General features: G+C 49.4%; 1 protein-coding gene across 2 annotated transcripts in view; it reads left to right on the forward strand.

Moving 5' to 3' along the window:
- GPR107 (G protein-coupled receptor 107) overlaps positions 1-17,624 on the forward strand; it is an 83,996-nt gene that overhangs the window by 59,476 nt on the left and 6,896 nt on the right. For both annotated transcript variants that reach the window (XM_003264243.4, XM_030818030.1), the window contains 3 exons: positions 9,598-9,647; positions 11,856-11,939; positions 13,011-13,132. In XM_003264243.4, coding sequence (XP_003264291.2) covers positions 9,598-9,647; positions 11,856-11,939; positions 13,011-13,132 — 256 coding nt within the window. The remainder of the gene's footprint in view (positions 1-9,597; positions 9,648-11,855; positions 11,940-13,010; positions 13,133-17,624) is intronic.

Genomic DNA, 17,624 nt, shown 5'->3' on the forward strand with positions numbered 1-17,624 from the left:
CCCCGTCTCTACTAAAAATACAAAAAATTAGCTGGCGTGGTGGTGGGCGCCTGTAGTGCCAGCTACTCGGGAGGCTGAGGCAGGAGAATTGTGTGAACCTGGGAGGCAGAGCTTGCAGTGAGCTGAGATCGTGCCACTGCACTCCAGCCTGGGTGACAGAGCAAGACTCCGTCTCAAAAAAAAATAATAATAAAAAATAAAAAAAATTAGTCAGCCATGATGGTGCACACCTGTAACCCCAGCTACTTGGGAGGCTCAGGTGATCTGCCTGCCTCGGCCTTTCAAAGTGCTGGGATTACAGGCATGAGCCACCGTGCCTGGCCAATGTGTGTTTTTTATTAAGCTGATTTAATACGGTGATTTTAAATTTCTTTAATCACCAAAACTCTCTTGTCATTACTTTTCCTTAGCAGATTGCACTCTATTCCTGTAATGCCATCAACTGAGTCGCAGCTTCTGATGAACAGTATGAAATAATCCATTAACCAGTGATACCGCTCTCAGTTCATTTAAGCTACATCCAAAAGCAGAGGCCTCATATCATCTGGCTGAGAAGCAGTCTTGTCTTGGACACATTGCCAGGCTTTTTTCGGCCTTTAAAGTGTTGGGAATCTAGTACTTCAGGGGGCCCACAGCCACCCAGAGGGCCTGGTTAGTGGTCCGTGATGGCAGACCCTCCCTGGACCTGCCTGGGCCTGGGTCTTCTGCCTACCGGTGTTAACATGCATGTGCTTTCTGTGTGTCTCGAGACATTGTTGAGAACCAACTCTTCTCAATTGATGACTGCAGTATTTAGGGAAGGTCAGATTCTCTTGCTGAGAAGGTTTTGCCTGCTATGAACCAGCCTTTGTCATCAAGCATTGGGAAGTCTGACCTTCATCCTTGTGTAGCTCGCTGCTGTGACTGTGTGCAGTGGACAGGAGGGGTGGGGAGTAATGTGCGCCTCAGCCCAGCTGCAGCGTTGCATCCCAAGTCTCACTGGCATAGCTCACAGCATTGCGGCTGCAGGCTGCGGCTGGCAGAGAAACAGGAGAGACTGACAGGAGCTGAGTCTGAGATCAGCATGGCCCTTTGCACACCACCCTCTCGCAGGGCCTTTGGTGCACTGTGGTTCTAGAATCGAAGGTAAATAGGAGCTGGAAACCTAACAGGCTTGGCAACAGAAGTCTTTGTCAGAGCTAGCTTTCCTGGTGGTGTGTGGTCTTTAGTGCTACTCTCAGGAGCTGTTTCTGCTGCTTTTGTTGATGCTTTTTATTTATCATTTAAGATATAATTTCATTTACAATAATATGCACAGTCCTTAACTGTTCAGTTTGATGACTTTTCATATCTCTTGGGTCATTGCTTCAAATGTATATTTGAAATGTATTTTTTTTTTTTTTTTTTGAGACAGAGTTTCACTCTTATTGCCCAGGCTGGAGTGCAATGGTGCGACCTCAGCTCACTGCAGCCTCTGCCTCCTGGGTTCGAGCGATTCTCCTGCCTCAGTCTCCCGAGTAGCTGGGACTACAGGCATGCACCACCACGCCTGGCTAATTTTTGTATTTTTAGTAGAGATAGGGTTTCACCATGTTGGCCAGGCTGGTCTCAAATTCCTGACCTCAGGTGATCCGCCTGCCTCAGCCACCCATAGTGCTGAGATTACAGGTGTGAGCCACCGTTCCTGGTCAGAAATATATTTTTGATTCATTTTCACATGACTCAACATTTTGAAGATCAAAGAATTTCATTCTCTGTGTAGTTGTTCTTGACCACTCGCAGCCTTTCCCATACTTGCTCCTGATATGGTCTTTGAGTGGGATTAGTGGGATCTTTTCTTAGTGGAGGCCAGAGGGCAGCTCGTGAACTAAACCCTCCCCAGAAAGGACACTTCAGGCCAGTGTGGTCCCAGGTCAGCCCATGGCTTGCGTCCTTTGGTGCCTTTCTGGTGACTGAGAGAAGCTGTTTGCCAGACTTTCAGGCCTGTGCCTGACCACAAACGGGGGAGCTCCTCTGTCCCCCATGCTGAGCGAGCTGGAGCCCAGGGCTTAAGCAGATTGTGGAAATGCCGAGACTCAGAGTAAGTCAGAGGTACTCTGAACGCCAGCCAGGCTGTCCGTCATCTTTATTTCTTTAATTTTTGTGTTTGACTCAAAATTCCCTCTGAAGCACAGCAGAGAGGAAGCAGGCAACAAGGATGAAGAGTAGGTGGGGGTGTTTTAGGCTCTGAGGCTGTCCTTACACTCAGGGAAGGATTGTTTTAGAAATTTTTCACCCTTTAAGTGGCTGTTGTGGGCCTTTCCTTCTGTGTGTCCCATAAAGCATGTGGTATAAACTCCTTAGAAAGGATTACTGCCTGCTCTTGGGCATTGCCCAGCCTTTTGAGTCAAGACTGCATCGTCCTGAACTAATCGTCCTGAAGTGTGTTGTCCTAAAGGTTATGAACTGCCTTTCACTTAGCATGAAGCGTAGGTGTTAAGAGCTTGGTCCTTGGAGGGAGGTGGACTTGGGTTTGCGTATTGGCTTGTCCACTGACAAGCTGGGTAACTTTGGTCATTTACTAAACTTCTCCAGGCCTGAGTGTGTCAGGCCTGCTTCCCCCACAGAGGCCATCGTGAGACGAAGCATGAGAGGTGCCCAGCCCAGCCCCTGGCACATGGTGATGACTCAGTTGATGGCAATGACCAGTGCTGTTGTTTTTGTCCTTGTTACAGTTCCAGGATCCTCTTCGGACTTCAGCTGGGAAGGAGGGGATAATCTGTCTCCTTGCCGGCCTTCTTAGTTCCTCTTTCACTCAGAGAGGACAGGGGACCACCTAGGGCAGGGGCAGCGCCTCCTGTGCACTCTTCTGCTGAGTCAGGGAGAGTATTGACTTGGGCATTTGCAAGGGCTGTGGTATTTCCTGCCTCAGTGGGCACTTGTCCTGTTCTCGTCAGTAAGAAGGACTTACCAGAATCGAGTGTCATGGTCATTTTCCTCAGAGTGAGTTGGAGGTAGAGGAACCCACAGGACAAGAGGTCAGCCTTACAGGACCCCCAAGACCAGGTGGACATGACACCCTCCCCCACCCCTGTCTCCTCCTTTTCTCTCCCCTGCAGAGGTTTCAGAATCTTCATAGCCGGGCCTGATTCCCGAAGATGGGCGGGGGCAGGGGCGGCCTGGGTATCTATACTTAAAGCTCTTCAGATGATTCTGTTGCTCACCCCCATTAAGAACCATTGCTATAAAGGAATTCTCCTCCACGTGAGGAGGTCGATGCCTGGAGACAGAGGCAGCAGGCCAAGGGCAGGCACACCCAGCTGAGATGGGGCAGGGCTGGAAGGCAGGCCTCCTGGATCCTGCCTGGGGCCTTGTCTCTCTCCCCACACTCATTCTTTCACCATATTTGCTGCTCCTCATGGTGAGGTCAGAAATAGCCTGCCCAGCCTTGGTGAGCCTTGACTCCCACAGGAGCCCAACACCCAGCCCGCCACAGTCCGGTGAGCAGCAGGCTGTCGGTGTTCCTAAGTCAGGGAAATCTTTGGAAGAACAATGGAGGGAGGCGTGGGACCCCAGGCTGCGACCTGCCGCCTGGCTGCTCACTGCATCATGCTGGTTTCACCCTGCTCGGAGCAGGCTTAGCCCCTGCTCGGCATCCTGACTCATCCTGTGCATATGGCAGCGCTGCTTGCAGGAGAGCCCAGGCGCCCTGGCAGCCCCCAGGTCCCCATTTGTTCCAGTTTTACTCACTGGATTCTTGCCAGAGGTGGCAGCCGCTGTGACACAGTATATGCTACATTTGGTATTGGGCTAATCCTATATGACACTAACACTGTCGTGGCAAGTAGCCAGCTGCTCACTGCGAGCCAGTTGCTTTCTGTGTACTATCCCATTAATTCCCCCAGCAACCCTAAGGGCGGGTGTCGTTACTCCTGCCTTAACAGGTGAAGACACCGAGGCTCAGAGAGGGTTAGCTGACTTATTGGAGGCCACACAGCCAGTGAGCAGCAGAGTTGGAATTTGAACCCAGGATGTTCAGTTGTACAGGGCCCAGACTTTTAACCCCCCTGCTCTCCTTTTTCTTACTCCACGAGTAAGCTCAGTCCCTGCCTCTGCCACTTCAGCTGTGACTGGAGCTCCAGTGTAGGGCTTGGGAGCCTCACCCCTGCCAATTGCTATCCGATAAAGGAATGTCTTATGCATGACTGGAAATGATGGCATCACGACTGGTGGGTTTTTATTTTTAGTCTGTTTTGTTTGTTTGTTTGTTTGTTTTACTGAGACAGGGTCTCACTCGGTCACCCAAGCTGGAGTGCAGTGGCACAGTCGTGGCTCACTTTGGCCTCAGCCTTCCCTCCTATCTCAGCCTCCCAAGTAGCTGGGACTACAGGCATGTCACCATGTCCAGCTGATTTATGTTTATTTTTAGTAGAGACAAGGTCTCCCTATGTTGCCCAGGCTGGTCTCTCCCTCCAGGGCTCAAGTGAGCCTCTCGCCTCAGCCTCCCAAAGTACTGGGATTATAGGCATGAGCCACCCTGCTGGGTTTTAGAAACAACTGTGAGCTCTGCTTATTCTAACTACATTTCTCAAAGACAGCACTTGTTGTCCCCAAGGTCCATTTGTCAGTCTTAGCACCTACATGGCCTGGCATCTGCGCCGTGGTGATGTTTCTTCACTGGTGCCCATGTAGGGCGCACAGGCTCATTTATGGAGTGGCTCATAGCCCACCTCCCTTCAGAGGGTGTCTTGCCTGAGCCTGGAGGATGTGACGTGGTGACGCATGATGCCAGGGAGGTGCCAGGCAGAGTGCCTTCCTCTCCTTTGCTCTCACCCCACCCCAGTCCTTACTTGGTTAAGACCTGCAGTGCCTTAACCTCTTTGCTTTCTCTCAGTCCCCTCCCCATCCACATTTCCTTCCCTGTGAAAGGACAGACCCATCAGACTTTACCTTAAAGATTCTTTCTGCTGTCTTCAACTTCATTGCCTTGTTGCTCTTCCTTCTTTCCTAGCAGCCACTGAGGTGGGATCAGCCTGCTGTTCACTGCCCCATCCACTCCTTGATTGCTCTGTCTACATCGATGGACATCTCACTGCCTTGTAGAGGGGCCTCCGCAGACTCAAGGTCTTTGACCTCATTTAGGCTCTTTCTCTTTTTTCTCTCCATCCTTCCTCCATGGAGGGATTGTTCTCAAGTTTAGACCTGATCATGGTGTTGCCTAAAGCCTTTGGGAGGCTGGTTTGAAGGTGGTTGTGACTCCTCTCCATTGATTTTTCATAGTTACAGATCGAACTCCTTGTTCTGCTCTTTCCCTTCTTCTCACTGCTACAGTTGACTAGTTTAAAAAACAAACAGAAACAGGCTGGCAGGGTGGCTCATGCCTGCAATCCTAGCAGTTTGGAAAACAGATGGGAGGATTGCTTGAGCTCAGGAATTCGAGACCAGCCTGGGCAACGTAGTGAGACCCTGTCTCCATAAGAAGTTAGCTGGACGCAATGGTGTGTGCCTGTAGTCCCAGCTGTTTGAGATCATGTAAGCCCAGCAGGCTGAGGCTTCAGTGAACCATGATCACACCACTGCACTCCAGCCTGGGAGACAGCGAGTGAGACCTATCTCAAAACAAAAGAAAACAAAACAAAACCCTTCAGAGTAGGAGTGTCCAATCTTTTGGCTTCCCTGGGCCAGACTGGAAGAATTGTCTTGGGCCACACTTAAAACACACTAACACTAACGATAGCTGATGAGCTAAAAAAGAAAAATAAAATAATTGCAAAAAAATTTCATAATGTTTTAAGAAAGTTTACAAATTTGTGTTGGGCCGCATTCAAAGCTGTCCTGGGGCGCAGGTTGGACAAGCTTGCTTTAGAGGTTCCCTGGGACCCCCAAAACCAACGAGGAGAACAAGCTCAGTCTTCTGTGTCTTACTTAATTTTTGGCTTTACTCTTAGCCCTGCCCCATTTCCTAGTCTCTCCACAGTCCAGCCGCTTTAGCTACTTTTCCTTCCCTGATACGTGCAGCTCTCTCACCTCTGAGCCTCCACACCTGCTGTTCTGCAGCACTCCGCATTGCCTTCTCCCACTGTGGCTCACTGCTGAGCTGTGTTCAGGCCCTTTGGGAAACCCTCTCTTTCACCCCTTTTCCCTGGTCTGGCTTGGGAACCCATGCTTACCCCTGTCAGGGCACCTTGAAACCCAGCAGTGAAAACATGACACTTCCTTGTCTGGCTGATTTTCTTAGTGAAGCAAGTAGGAGTTTCCTTTGTCAGGACGTCAGCAAGAAAAATTCAGGAGAGACTTTTATTTATTTTTATTTTTATTTTTATTTTTTTTTGAGATGGAGTCTCACTCTGTCACCCAGGCTGGAGTGCAGTGGCGCGATCGCGGCTCACTGCAAGCTCTGCCTCCCGGGTTCACGCCATTCTCCTGCCTCAGCCTCCCAAGTAGCTGGGACTACAGGCGCCCGCCACCACGCCTGGCTAATTTTTTGTAATTTTAGTAGAGGCGGGGTTTCACCGTGTTAGCCAGGATGGTCTTGATCTCCTGACCTCGTGATCCACCCACCTCGGCCTCCCAAAGTGCTGGGATTACAGGCGTGAGCCACCGCGCCTGGCCTCAGGAGAGACTTTTAAAGCATTTTTTATCATTTAAACTGTCTAATTGTTGGTGCTGTGAAGAATCGAGTGTTCATGTTGAAGAGGTGTTTAGCTGGTTTGGGAGGGCCACAGTTCCGGTCATGTCGCTGGTTCTGTTAGGCAGAGTACAGTATGAGCTGGTCATTTCATTGTCCCCTGCCGATGGGAGCAGCAGGTTTGCATCCGGAGAGGAACACAAAAGGTTCATCCCAGAGGGCAGAGGTTAAAATCCCTGGGAGCACTTCATATCTGATGCTTCTCAGTTCTCATGTCTTGTCCTCTGTGAAGTCCTTCCCATCCCCCAGGGGAGGAGGAGCACCTGATCGCACGCCTGTCAGCAGTGGCTATGTGTGCATGTCACTCAGTGAGTGCATAATTTGTGCTTCGGTGCCCTTCTCTCCTCACAGGATGGCAGCTGCCCTGGGGGCAGAGGCTGCAGCTGTCATGTATACTGCTGTATCTCAGGGCCTGGCTCAGAGTTGGGGCTTGGTGAGTTTGTATTGACTGAATAAAAAAGAAATGAGGCCAGACGCAGTGTCACACCTGTAATCCCAGCACTTTGGGAGGCTGAGGCAGGCTCTTGCCTGCCTGAGCAACATAGTGAAACCACATCTCTACTAAAAATACAAAAATTAGTCGGGCGTGGTGGCACACACCTGTGGTCCCAGCTACTCAGGAGGCTGAGGATCACTTGAGTCTGGGAGGTCAAAGCTGCAGTGAGCTGTGATCGTGCCACTGCACTACAGCCTGGGTGACAGAGCAAGACCTCTCTCAAAAAAAACAACAAAAAAATGATGAGAACCAGAGAGATTTAATTTTTAATTTACTTTTTCTGTTGTTTTTTGAGACTGGGTTCCTTCTGTCACCCAGCCTGGAGTGCAGTGGCACGATTTCAGCTTACTGCAACCTCAGTCTCCAGTGCTCAGGCGCCTCCCACCTCTGTTTCCCAAGTAGCTGGGACCACAGGTGCGTGCCACCACAAGCAGCTAATTTTTTTTTTTTTGAAACGGAGTGTTGCTCTGTCACCCAGACTGGAGGGCAGTAGCGTGATCTCGGCTCACTGCAACTGCCATCTCCCAGATTCAAGCAATTCTCCATCTCAGCCTCCCAAATTGCTGGGATTACAGGCGCCCACCACCATGTCTGGGTAAGTTTTGTATTTTTAGTTGAGACGGGGTTTCACCATCTTGGCCAGGCTGGTCTTGAACTCCTGACCTCGTGATCCACCCGCCTCGGCCTCCCAAAGTGCTGGGATTACAGGCGCGAGCCACTGCACCCGGCCTATTTCTTTTCTTTCTTTCTTTTTTTTTGAGACGGAGTCTTTCTCTGTCCCCCAGGCTGGAGTGCAGTGGCGCGATCTCGGCTCACTGCAAGCTCCGCCTCCCGGGTTCACGCCATTCTCCTGCCTCAGCCTCCCGAGTAGCTGGGACTACAGGCGCCCGCCAACACGCCCGGCTAATTTTTTGTATTTTTAGTAGAGACGGGGTTTCACCGTGTTACCCAGGATGGTCTCGATCTCCTGACCTCGTGATCCGCCCGCCTCGGCCTCCCAAAGTGCTGGGATTACAGGCTTGAGCCACCGCGCCCGGCCTCTTTTCTTTCTTTTCCCCTCCCTCCCTCCCTTCCTTCCTTCCTTCTTTCTTTGTAGAAACGGGGTTCTACAAAACCCCAGGTTGGTCTCAAACTCCTAGACTCAGGCAATCCACCTGCCTCAGCCCCCCAAGTAGGCAGCACACTTGGCTAATTTTTTAATTTTTTTTTTTTTTTTTTAAAGAGACAGGGGTCTCACCCTGTTGCCCAGGCTGGTCTCAAACTCCTGGGCTCAAGGGATCCTCCCATCTTGGCTTCCCAAAGTGTTGGATTACAAACAGGTATGAGCCACCGCACCTGGCCGAGATTTAATTTTTTCAAAATAACAAGACTGCCAGAGAGGTTGCTAGATAAAAAAGCTGCTGCGATTTTGCGGATTTTGCATCTTTAGGTGTTATGTGCGTGCCTGCGTGAATCTGCTGCAGCCCCAGAGGCAGGTGTTCCATCCTCTCAACTGTGAGACTTTCTGAGGGTCCCTCATTAATGCATTGGGTTTCTCAGAGGAGATTCTTATAGATTCTGTTAGTTGATGTTCATCTTGAAGATAATTTAAGATTACAGGAATTTCTTTTGGAATTCTAAGCCTGATTGCTCCTCCCTCCCCGACAACTAATCATGAGCCCAAAGGAGGAAGAAGAGGAAATTTGAACCTTCACCACCCACGGTCCCATTCTTAGACTGAATCAGTAATTGAATGCTATTAAGCAAAATTAATTTGCCTCCTGCAGGAAGGTTTATGATGAATGAAAGGATTGCTGATCTGGGAGGGAGCCAGGCTTCCCTCTGCTCATCAATATTTCAGAGCCGTAGACAGTGTCAGGAAGGTAGCTGTCCTGGCTCAGCTGACCTTGAGCATGCATGAAGGTAGGATCCAGCCAGGGAGGTTGTACTGAAAGGGCTTATTACAAGTCACTTAATGATAACTTCAGTGAAATTTGCAAAATGCACCTGTGGGTTAATTGAATTTACACCCTCAGCTAGTGGGAGGCCCCTCCAGGTGGTTCTCTGGGACCAACCTGAGACTAGTCCCAGTGGAGGTCACAGCTCTGTGCAGAGCTGAAATGTTTAATGCTGGCTCTCTGGGGGGAAAAAGAATTCCTGATTGGTAGCATCTGCCAATTCCTGCGATGTCAGTATACTCCCACCATAGCCAGGTTACAGCTGCTGACCCTGGGGCGGGAATCGCTTGTGCAAGCCAACTCCAGCTCGCGCCTGGGGCTCTGCTGCTCCCACATTTTTTCCTGGTGATGGGAGGAGAGCCTGCCCAGTGGACTTGATTCCAGATAGATGGATGTGCCTCTGAGTGGTCCTCATCTGCATTAGAGGTGGCCTCTTGACTGAGAAGGTGTCTGAATGAGGCTCACTTTTAAAAATGAGAAGTTAACGAGCTCTTCATTTTGTTCTTTCTTCTCTCTAGCTGCTATTAACTTAGCAAAGCTGAAACTTTTCAGACATTATTACGTCTTGGTAAGTAAAAAAAAAAAAAAAAACCTCAATCTATAAATAAAATCAATTCAAGGAATAGAGCAAATGAACTTCCAAAGAATTGGTGAAAGCACAAGATGTGCCACCTGGAGCTGAGCAGTGTGACTTCCTTTTTTTTTTTTTTTGGAGATGAAGTCTAGCTCTGTCACCCAGGCTGGAGTGCAGTGGCGCAATCTTGGCTCACTGCAATCTCCACTTCCCGGGTTCAAGCAATTCTCCCTGCCTCAGCTTTCCGAGTAGCTGGGATTACAGGCACCTGCCATTACACCCAGCTAATTTTTGTATTTTTAGTAGAGATGGGGTTTCACAAAGTTGGCCAGGCTAGTCTCAAACTCCTGACCTCAGGTGATCCACCCACCTCAGCCTCCCAAAGTGCGGGGATTACAGCATGAGTCACTGCGCCTGGCCAGTGTGGCTTGCTTTTTTGCTTTTTTTTTTTTTTTTTACGACTTGGTCTCTCTATGCTGCCTTAAGATGGACTCCAACTCCTGGGCTCAAAGCTCAAAAGATCCTCCCACCTCAGTCACCTGAGTAGCTGGGACTGCAGGTGTACGCCACCATGCCTAGCTTTCATTTTATAAAATCTAGCTGTGTCTTTTAAAATGGGAAATTAAATATCTGAGTTACTTTTTTTTTTTTTTTTTTTTGAGACGGAGTCTCACTCTGTCGCCCAGGCTGGAATGCAGTGGTGCGATCCCGGCCACTATTTTTACTCATTTAGAAAAATGGGATCACACTGTCATGTTCTTCTGCAGCCATTTTTGTTTTATTCATTTGAAAAATTATTGGAGTATCAGCCAGGTGCGGTGGCTCATGCCTATAATCCCAGCACTTTGGGAGACCGAGGCGGACGGATCACGAGGTCAGGAGATCGAGACCATCCTGTCCAACATGGTAAAACCCCGTCTCTACTAAAAATAAAAATAAAAAAAAATTAACTGGGCGTGGTGGCGCGTGCTTGTAGTCCCAGCTACTTGGCAGGCTGAGGCAGGAGAATCGCTTGAACCCGGGAGGCTGAGGTTGCAGTAAGCCGAGATAGAGTGCCACTGCACTCCAGCCTGGGCAACAGAGCGAGACTCCGTCTCAAAAAAAAAAAAAAAAATTATTGGAGTATCTACCTCTCTCTTCTTTCAAATTTCCCTGCAGAAAACTAGTTACATGTTGTGGTAATCAATTTTCCTTAATAACAGAAAAGTTAAGACAGTTTTTTTAAAACCTAAAAACAGGACTCTGATGGACATGAAAAGTTCTATCAGCTAGCACCAAAAGACAGAGCTTGCTGGAAATTATTAAGATCATAATTTCTTGGAATATATAAAGTACAGGCCTCCCAGAGTCAGTTTGCTTCCTGAGTCTTGAAAGGATGTTTCCAAGTCTTTCATCTGTGAGTTTGGCATTGTCACTTCAGACAGTTCCTTTGCTCAAGCAAACATCAGACTTCAGTGGTAGAGAGAGATGCAAGAGCAGACACTCCACTTGGGGTTGATTTTTTTTCTTTCTTTTATTTTTTCTTTCCCATGGATTTTATATCATCCACCAAACAGGCACAGGTCATCACAGAACCTCTCTTGTTGCATGCAGTGATAATGAGTGGTCATTGACCAGCAGGCCAGCTGAGCCTAGTCCCCGTGCACAGGCCATGCTCTAGTGGCCAGCACATTGAGTCTTTGTCACTGCAAGGAGAAATGAAGGCATCCTGTCTTGCTAGAGAACTTGGTAGTATTTGTACTTCTGTGAGTGTGGACCTCGAATGCTTGCAGTGTCTGCCAGAGAAGAGGACAGAAGTCAGTCATTTCCCTGTGTGGCTTTATTTTGCTATTACTACTGGTAAATATTCCTCAAAGCCTGAGAATAAGAAATACAATCTTTGGAGATTGAAATCAAGGGCTTATGTCTGTAGGTAGGGTGAGGAAGGGTTAAGAACAACCTGACTAAAGTGTCTTGTGCTCCCCGTGGGTGTGGCTGTTAGCAATATCTTGGTCACCTGGAGAGAGAGAAGAAATTCAAGTGTAACTAGCAGAGTAGCCATGTCTCTCCACTGCATGTATTAGTTCACACTATAAGTGTCACATACTTTTGTTTGAGTGATTCTGTTTTCTGTTTCCTAGTTCATTTGTGAAAGCAAATTGTTAAAGTGGTGTCCTAATTTTAATGTTGATCTGATTTCCTGTTTCTTTCCTCCTCATACAGATTGTGTGTTACATATACTTCACTAGGATCATTGCATTTCTCCTCAAACTCGCTGTTCCATTCCAGTGGAAGTGGCTCTACCAGGTACGCTGCTCACAGGGCAGAATGCCAGAGAATTTATGCCTGAGGATAAAGTCTTGAAGTGTAACTTAACAGTTGTTACTAATTTATCTGGGAATGACCACTAAGACCTTCCATCTCTTCTTTTTTTTAATTAAAAAAGTTTTTTTTTAGTTTTTGAGACAGGGTCTCACTCTGTCGCCCAGGCTGGAGTGCAGTGGCGCAATCTCAGCTCACTGCAACCTCCACCTCCCGGGTTCAAGCGATTCTCCTGCCTCAGCCTCCCGAGTAGATAGGATTATAGGGATATACCACCATGCCCGCTTAATTTTTGTTTTTTTGGTAGAGATGGGGCTTCGCCATGTTGGCCAGGCCGGTCTCAAACTCCTGATCCCAAGTGATCTGCCCACCTCGGCCTCCCAATGTTCTGGGATTACAGGTGTGAGCCACCACGCCCGGCCTCCTTCCATCTCTTCTGGCCTATAATTGAGATGATCTGTTTGTCCAGAAATGCTGCTGGATTCCCTGAAGAATCTGAAAATAATTGCATTCTTGATTTTAGTTTTCAGTCTCAAAAGTCAAGAGAAAAGCCTCAGGCAGAGAAAGATTGGCCCTGAATAATTAGAACTTAGATGAGATGTGGTCCTTTCCTTTAGTTACAGGGCTGAGTAGTTAGAATTCAGGCTGTCCTTCTTCTTTGCCCGTTTTATTATTTCGGTAATAAAGTATCTTTGCAATAAACTAGTACTAGCTTTACTAGAGGAAGCCACCAAATGACTTTTTTCTTGAATAACTCACTGGGTGCTGTAGGCACTGTAGGAGGAAGTGGGTATGTGATGAGCTCTTAAAAGCTACCCATGAAGACTGGTTAAAGCACAGCAAGCGCGGCCTCGGAAATGTCATCCCTGGGCAGGACGTTCCTCGTTTAGGCCTCGGCAAATCTAAGGAAAATGCCCTGTAGCAGGAAGTGGCATTTGAGCAAAGAACCATCGAGTGGTGGGTTGTGGGGAAATATGTCAGTTTGTTGAATTCCACTGCTTTCTGAAGAACAGTGTTGCTAATCTCTTTATTTTGGGGTGGTTTTTAAACTTGCAGCTCCTGGATGAAACGGCCACACTGGTCTTCTTTGTTCTAACGGGGTATAAATTCCGTCCGGCTTCAGATAACCCCTACCTACAACTTTCTCAGGAAGAAGAAGACTTGGAAATGGAGTCTGTGTAAGAAATCTGTCTTCCCTCTTCCTTAGCCCTGACCCCTTTGCCTAACTCAAAGCAGCACAGTGTGAATCGGGCCACCTGCTCTCAGCATTTCGTGGCTCCAGGGGTGGTTCTTCTCTTTTTAGCAGAAGGAAGTGGACACTGGAGCCCAAGGCTGTCTGATTTGGTTTGAAGTATAGTATCTGCCAAACCTTGCTGGGTCTTGTCAGGGAAGATGGAACTTGCCGTTCCACTAAGCATCATTGGAGCCTGCTTTTAAGAACTCAGCGGCAAGAACTTAGGAATATATGTGGCCAGTTCACGAGGGAGAACGAGGAGCTGACTTTCTGTCAGGCCCACCATTAGGTGCTTATGTCTGAAAATGGAATCTTCTGAGTCATCTCTAAGTTTGCTAATGATCCTCAGACATCCTCTATCGTCAGACAACTGCGTGGTTTTTCACAGCACAATGACTTTGACCTATATCTGAGCACTAATAGGGGCTTTTCTGAGTCACAGAGTGAATGACTCTAGGGTCCTATTTTCTGGGAAAGGGCCATCATTGTTTAGAAAAATGAATAGTGATTAAGCATATTTGCTTGTTAACTCTGAAATTTGATAAGCCAGGTCAATGCTGTGTTTGATGATTAGCCTAAGGCAGAGTTTTCCCTTCTTGGTTCACTGGTATTAAGTGTTCTGCCCCCAGCCCTGGCAGCCTTTGAATTCTTCCCAATTCAGAGGCTGAGACTCGGCCCATGCTAGGCCCTGCTTGGCTGTCAGCGGGTCAGGCAGCATGGGACAGCTCTCTGTGCTCAGCTCCACGGCAACAGTACAGGAAGGCAGGTGCTGCCAATGGGCGCCAAACAGCATCTCCCCATGCAGAGGAAGAAACACCTCCTTCTAAACAGTGGAGAGGAGTGCAGGAGGACCATCAGCTGTGCCTTTCCTAGACGTAGCAGGATCTGAGCAAGTGTCTGTTGGTTGAAGAGGCACACATAACCAGCAGCATCAGGAAATAACCTAAAACATGGTGTGTTTATCATTCCCCTGCCGGGAGCCTTTGGCTTGGTCCATCTGCATAACACGGGGTTCTTTGGGTAGGCAGCTAGAAGCCGAGTGGCTGGGTCGCAGCATCGTCTCCTTCACTGCATTGTACTCCACAGTGGCAATGGGAGGTTCCCGCTTCCCACATCCTTTCCCTCAGCCATTACATCTTGGAGCCTGGATGCATTATGAAGGATTTTTGTTTCATGGCAACAATTTTTTTTAAATTTTGTTTTGGTGCTTATTTTCTCTCTGACAACGCGGCCCACGCGGCTGCCCTCTGTGCAGCCATTACCCCACCAGGCCTGGCACAGCTTCTCTCTCTGGGCCTGGGTATGAGGGCACAGTCCAAAGTAACACTGACTTTCTCTCTCTTTCCCCTTCTGTTTCTTTGACCATCTCTCTTTAGGCCTACCAGTTTTGGCAACAGAAGTTACTGGTCAATAATCAGCAAGTTAAAAAGTATTGGATGCGATTTCAATGATCAGACTTGGTAGCTGCCTCCTAGGCTGTGGGTATCCTCAATGATCTGAATTACTTCTGTCATCTTGAGGAGTGAGAGTGGAAAGAAATGTTTGGTGTGGGTTCCTGGGCCAGGAGGTTTTCTCCCTGGGGTTCCCATTCCAGAACGCTGTCCTCATTCATGGTTGCTGTTCACCTTTTGCCACTCCTTGCATTCTTTCATGTGGGCGAGGAACGAGTGTGGAAATGGGGATTGGGGACTAATAGAATTGTCTCTTCACCAGTCTCCCCACATTTCCAGTCCAGAAAACACTTTTTAGTTATAGAAATGGATGTATTGGCTGGGTGCAGTGGCTCATGCCTGTAATCCCAGCACTTTAGGAGGCCGAGGCAGGCAGATCACGAGGTCAGGAGTTCAAGACCACCTGGCCAACATGGTGAAACCCCATCTCTACTAAAAATACAAAAATTAGCTGGGCGTGGTGGCAGGCACCTGTAATCCCAGCTACTCGGGAGGCTGAGGCAAGAGGATCTCTTGAAATCGGAAGGCGGAGGTTGCAGTGAGCCGAGATTGCGCCACTGCACTCGAGCCTGGGCGATGAGAGTGAAACTCCGTCTCAAAAAAGAAAAAAAAAAAAACGGATGTATCCGTGGACCACTTAGGCCCAAGCCACATTTGATTGCAGTCTTGTGTGGCAGAAGGAACCTGTGTCCCATTCGGCACTTTTGGTTGCAAGCACAGAGACTTGGGGCTTTGCAAGGAAAGGGGGATGCTGTTTAGATGTCAAGGAAAGAACACTTATCTGCGACGGTTGGATGTTGGCCCTTCGGCAGATCGGCCCCTTAAGTGTTTGCACCAAAACTAGGACACCTAGTGAGGTGGCTGCGAAGCTGCTGAAGCCCCACCGCCGTGTGTTCCTGCCAGGGAGGCTTTTGGGTGTTCATCTGATCCAGGTCTCTCTTCTCACTGCTGCAGAGCCTGAGCCGCCAGGAGTGTTGTGGGCGCCCTGTCTGCAGGGGGCTAGCGAGGTTTCCTCACATCGTGGGGGCCCCAGGTGTCCCTTCAGTTTCCCGGAGTTTTGCTGAGGGAACAGGATGTAGCGCCTACCCCACCCAGGCATCTGCCATCAGGCTTCTTCCTCTCCTTGAGTTTACTTCTGCCACTCCCAGTCCTGGCCACACACTGAAGCTCCCTGTCACCCGCCCTGCCTGTGACAACCTCCCTCGCTGCCACACACCCTTACTCCCGTTCTCCCTCTTTGCACTCCCAGGACTCACCCAAGCCCAGGGTTGCCCCTGCTACCCCCTCACTGCCCCTGGCCCCTCCTGAATGCCAGGTCCCCCTGTCCTCCTGCTCCGTGTCACCTCAGCCTTGAAGCCACAGGCTTCCTGCATCACACCAAGCTCGCCCTTCCCTATTGTTCCCTATAGGCCTTGGTGACACGTACATCCGCCCAGTCTCCTGCAGCCATGACTGAAACACCTCCCTCTTCCTCATCCCGTGTGGAGCGTCCTGTAGGCCTCACTTTGTGCCTCTCACCCCCAGCGCCACCCCGCCTCTTTCTCTCATGCCTGGGCTTTGTGGTGGCTGACCTCTTCACTCCCGATCCTCTCCCCTTTCTGTCCATCCTTTTATTCCCCTGGAGACAGGGTCTCACTCTGTCACCCAAGCTGGAGTGCAGTGGCACTATCACGGCTCACTGCAGGCTTGACCTCTCCGGGCTCAGGCAGTCCTTTCACCTCAGCCTCCTTAATAGCTGGGACCACAGATGAACGCCACCATGCCCAGCTAATGTTTTTGTATTTTTCTGTAGAGATAGGGTTTTGCCATGTTGCCTAGGCTGGTCTCAAATTCCTGGGCTTAAGCAATCCTCCTGCCTCAGCTGCCCAAAGTGCTGGGAATGCAGGCGTGAGCTGCCCTGGGAATACAGGTGTGCTTGGCCCTTCTTGTCTGTTCTCCCAGGCTCTAGACTCACCTGTAGAGTGTTTTTGCAGTGCCAGTTTCCTGGCCGCACCCCTGGAGACTCTGATTCTCACCCCTTGGGCTCAGGATCTGTGCTTTTCTCACTCCCCAGGGCAGCCTGAGCAGGAGGCAGGGCTGAGAACCGCCAGAGTAAGAATCAGGGCCGTCCTTGGGTGACCAGGCAGACTGGGCTCTCGACAACCCTGCCGTCCTCTGTGCGCCCCGGCTCTCTCCCTGCCACTCTCCTTCCCAGACTGGCTGGAGGTATTGAAATATATTTGCTGTAGGCTGGGTGCAGTGGCTCATGCCTGTAATCCCAGCACTTTGGGAGGCTGAGGCAGGTGGATCACCTGAGGTTAGGAGTTTGAGACCAGTCTCGCCAACATGGTGAAACCCCATCTCTACCAAAAATACCAAAAATTAGCTGGGCATGGGGACATGTACCTGTAATCCCAGCTACTTGGGAGGTTGAGGCACGAGAATCACTTGAACCCAGGAGACGGAAGTTGCAGTGAGTCGAGATGGCGCCACTGCACTCCAGCCTGGGTGACAGAGCGAGACTTCATCTCAAAAAATCAAATAATAAAAAAAAAAATACATACACACACACACACACACACACACACACACACACACACACAGACACTGCAAGTACTTAGCACTCCCTGACTGCCCTGGGAAATGTCCTGGGTTTTTCCTTCATGCTTTTTGCCTGTTATATTTCTTCTTTTTGGGAACTCCCCTGACCTCCCACCCATCTTGCGGGCCAGCTCCTCTGCATCTCATGAGGGCTTCCTGGCTTCCCCGGTTCCCCAGCAGAGGGATTCTTCCCAGCCCGAGCCATCACCGAACCCGGTTCCCAGCACTCCTGTCTGTGTTGGAAGTGGCTGTGCAGGTTTGCTCTGGAAGACCCTCTCTTCTCCTGGGCTGTGGGCCCCTAAGAGCAGTAAGTCCATTTCCTTTTCCTCGATGACCTAGCCTGAGGCCTGTCTTGAAGAATAAAAGTTGTTTTCTCACTTGGCCCACCATTTGGAAAGGAGTATT

Source organism: Nomascus leucogenys, chromosome 8 (genome assembly GCF_006542625.1).
Source record: "Nomascus leucogenys isolate Asia chromosome 8, Asia_NLE_v1, whole genome shotgun sequence".
Lineage (NCBI taxonomy): Eukaryota > Metazoa > Chordata > Mammalia > Primates > Hylobatidae > Nomascus > Nomascus leucogenys.